Source organism: Nicotiana tomentosiformis, chromosome 5 (genome assembly GCF_000390325.3).
Source record: "Nicotiana tomentosiformis chromosome 5, ASM39032v3, whole genome shotgun sequence".
In the NCBI taxonomy this organism is placed as follows: Eukaryota; Viridiplantae; Streptophyta; class Magnoliopsida; order Solanales; family Solanaceae; genus Nicotiana; species Nicotiana tomentosiformis.
In genome coordinates, this window is record NC_090816.1 from 85,088,324 (window position 1) to 85,092,343 (window position 4,020).

The window sequence follows — 4,020 nt, forward strand, 5'->3', positions numbered from 1 at the left end:
CTTCTTGGACCTCAACTGGCGAACCTGTCTGTCAACAATGGCAATTGGCTCCTCCTCATAACCGGCTCTCATCTAGATGAACCGTGTTGAAGTCTAACACATACAATTTGTCGACATAATACCTCCGGAGCATAGACACATGGAAAATCGGATGGACTCCTGATAGACTGGGAGGCAAGGAAAGCTCATAAGTAACCTCTCCAACTCGTCTCAATACCTCAAATGGACCTATAAACCTTGGGCTCAACTTGCCCTTCTACCCAAACCTCATGATCCCCTTCATCGGCGAGACTTTCAAGTGAACCTTCTCGCCCACTATAAATGATAAATCACACGCCTTCTGATCCGCGTAACTCTTTTGTCTAGACTGTGCTGTGCGAAGTCGCTCTTGAATCAACTTTACCTTTTCGAAGGCATCCTTCACCAAATCAGTACCATATAACTTGGCCTCGCCGAGATCAAACCATCCGATGGGTGAACGACATTGCCGACCATATAAAGCCTAAAATGGAGCCATATCGATGTTAGACTGATAATTGTTATTGTAAGAAAACATAGCCAAAGGCAAGAATCGATCCCACATCCTTCCAAAGTCAATCACGCATGCTCTGAGCATATCCTCCAGGATCTGAACTATCCGCTCCGACTGCCCGTCGTCCTGTGGATGAAAGGCGATGTTGAGCTCTACTCGGGTCCCCAATTCACTTTGTACTACTCTCCAGAAATGTGAAGTAAGTTGTGGGCCTCTATCTGATATGATGGAAACAGGCACACCATGCAACCGAACTATCTCCTGAATATAAATTTGGGCCAACCTCTCTGAAGTATACGTGGTCACAACTGGAATAATGTGTGCCGACTTGGTCAACCTGTCGACAATGACCCAAACTGCATCAAACTTCTGCAAGGTCCACGGCAACCCAAATACGAAGTTTATAGTAATGCGCTCTCATTTCCACTCAGGTATATTCATCTACTGGAGTAGGCCACCTAGCCTCTGGTGCTCATACTTAACCTGCTGGAAATTTAGACACCTCGCAACATACTCAACTATGTCCTTCTTCATCTGGATGAATAGAATACCAAGAACTATGCCTCAGGTCGCGATACATCTTCATAGCGCCTGGATGAATAGAATACCAAGAACTGTGTGCCTCCTCTAGAATCCTCTTCCTCAAGCCATCGGCATTAGGAACACATAGGCGACCCTGGAGTCGCAGGACACCATCCATGCCGATAGTAACCTCCTTGTCACCACCCTGTAGTACTATCTCTCTGAGAACCAACAAGTGCAGATAATCAAACTGACGAGCCTTGATCTGCTCCAATAGTGAAGACAAGGCAACGACGCATGCAAGAATTCGACTGGGCTCTGAAATATCCAACCTCACAAGTCTGTTAGCCAAGGACTGAATGTCCAAAGCTAATGGCCTCTCCTCTGCAAAAATGAATGCCAAGATACCCATACTCTCTGCCTTTCTGCTCAAGGCATCCGCAACTACATTCGCCTTGCCGGATGGTAAAGAATGGTAATATCATAGTCCTTTAGTAACTAAAGCCACCTGCGCTGCCTCAAATTGAGATCCCTTTGTTTGAACAAATGTTCCAAGCTGCGATGATCAGTGCAAACCTCACAGGACACCCCATAAAGATAATGCCTCCAGATCTTAAGAGCATGAACAATCGCAGCCAACTCTAAATCATGTACAGGATAATTCTTCTCATGAAGCTTTAGCTGACATGAAGCATATGCAATAACTCGCCCCTCCTGCATCAATACACAACCCAAACCAACGCGTGAAGCGGTGCAATACACAATATACATCCTTGAACATGAAGGCAACACTAACACCGGTGCTGAAGTCAAAGATGTCTTGAGTTTCTAAAGAAAGCCTCACAATCATCGGACCAACAAAATGGAGCACCCTTCTGGGCCAATCTGGTCAAGGGGGCTGCAATAGATGAGAAGCCCTCCACAAACCGGCGATAATAACCTGCTAACCCCAAGAAGCTCCTGATCTCAGTCGCCATGGTAGGACGAGGCCAACTCTAAACTGCCTCGATCTTCTTGGGGTCCACCTTAATACCCTCGCCTGATACAACATGTCCTAAGAATGCCACAAAATCTAACCAAAACTCACACTTGGAGAACTTAGCATATAGCTTTTATTCTCGCAAGGTCTGAAGCACTACTCTCAAATGCTGCTCGTGCTCCTCCATGCTACGCGAGTAGATCAAGTTGTCATCAATGAAGACAATGGCAAATGAATTAATGTACGGCCTGAACACCCTGTTCATCAAATCCATAAATATCGCCGGAGCATTAGTTAGACCGAAGGACATTAATAGAAACTCATAATGGCCATATCTAGTCCGGAAAGCAATCTTCGGAACATCCGAATCCCAAATTTTAAACTGATGGTACCCCGATCTCAAATCGATCTTAGAGAACACCCTGGCACCCTGCAACTGGTCGAACAAATAATCAATACGCGGCAACGAGTACTTGTTCTTAACGGTAACTTTGTTCAACTGGCGGTAATCAATGCACATCCGCATAGTCCCATCTTTCTTCTTCACAAATAACACTGGTGCACCCCAAGACGATACACTTGCTCTGACGCACCCCTTTGCTAGAAACTCCTCAAGTTGTTCCTTCAACTTCTTCAACTCTTTCGGAGCCTTGCGGTACGGTGGGATAGATATAGGCAGGGTACCTGGATCCAAATCAATACAGAAATTAATATCACAATCTGGTGGCATGCCTGGAAGATCAGAAGGGAACACATCAGAGAACTCCCGGACTACGAGCACCGAATCAATTGTTGGAGCCTCTGTAGTAGTATCCCGAATGTAAGCTAGATAAGCCAAACAACCCTTCTCGACCATATATCGAGCCTTCAGAAAAGAGATAACCCGGCTAGATGCACTGACAGATGAACCCTTCCACTCCAATCTAGGAAACTCTAGTATCGCCAAGGTAACAATCTTGGCATGGCAATCAAGGATGGCATGACATAGAGATAACCAGTCCATGCCCAGGATGACCTCAAAGTCAGTCATATCAAGCAACAGAAGATCCTCTCTAGTCTCATAACCACAAAATGTTACTACACAGGACCGATAGATCTGATCCACAACAACAGAATTACCTACTGGAGTGGACATATAAACAAGAGTACCCAAGTACTCACGAGGAACATCCAGGAAATGAGCAAACAGAGATGACATATATGAATAGGTATACCCTGGATCAAATAATACTGAAGCATCCCTACCAAGGACAGGAATAGTACCTGTGATCACGGTATCTGAGGCCACTGCATCTGGTCTGGCCGGAAAAGCATAGAATCTAGATGGAGCGGCACCTGCCTGGCCTCCGCCTGCCTGGCCTCCACCTCTAAGATGGCCCCTTCCCACCTTCCCCCCGCCTCTGGGCAGCCGGACGGCTGGTATGACTACTGGTGCTGTAATCATAGGTTGAGAACCCTGCTGCATTGCCTTGCCCTAAAGCCTGGGGCAGAACCTCCGTACATCACTGAGATTCCCACACTTGAAACAACCTCTCGATACAGTGGACTGCTGACCTGAGGTCTGACCCTGATGGCCTAAATGCCCACTGGAGGAACCCTGAATAGTTGATGGGCGGTAGGAACTATTTGGCATGGCGCTGAAATAAGGTCGTACTGGAGCACCCTGAGGAGGAGGCGGTGCTTGATATGTAGGCCTGCTAGGATGACCTCTCCCGAACTGACCTCTGTCCCCAGATGGGGCACCACTAAACCCTCCGGAATAATGGAACCGCTTGTCCCGCGACATCTTCTCTCGGCCCCGCTGACGATAACCCTCAATCTTTGAGCTATCTCCACAATTAGCTAGTAAGAAGTCCGCATCTCAATCTCCCGGGCCATGGTGGCCTGAATACCTGAGTGCATCCCCGCAACGAACCTCCGTACTCTCTCCGCATCAGTAGGAAGTATCATAAGTACATGGCGAGACAACTCAGAGAATCTCGCCTCA

The 4,020-nt window shown here is 47.2% G+C and overlaps 1 protein-coding gene across 1 annotated transcript; it reads right to left on the reverse strand.

The window, feature by feature from the left end:
* Nucleotides 1-502: 502 nt before the first annotated feature.
* On the reverse strand, nucleotides 503-3,498 carry LOC138892706 (uncharacterized). The gene is made up of 3 exons (XM_070176442.1): nucleotides 3,157-3,498; nucleotides 2,194-2,898; nucleotides 503-901 (listed from the first exon to the last, which is right to left on the reverse strand). Exons 1-3 carry the CDS (start codon nucleotides 3,496-3,498, stop codon nucleotides 503-505), a joined length of 1,446 nt encoding a protein of 481 aa, XP_070032543.1.
* Nucleotides 3,499-4,020: the final 522 nt, after the last annotated feature.

What these genes read in the sequence shown, in the direction of transcription:
- LOC138892706 (XM_070176442.1), bottom strand. Translation starts at nt 3,498, where the DNA reads ATGCAGCAGGGTTCTCAACCTATGATTACAGCACCAGTAGTCATACCA. An exon ending in TTGTTTATATGTCCACTCCA is followed by an intron (nt 2,899 to 3,156) that starts GTAGGTAATTCT and finishes TCTTTTCTGAAG; the next exon opens with GCTCGATATATGGTCGAGAA. An exon ending in AGCACGAGCAGCATTTGAGA is followed by an intron (nt 902 to 2,193) that starts GTAGTGCTTCAG and finishes TGGACCTTGCAG; the next exon opens with AAGTTTGATGCAGTTTGGGT.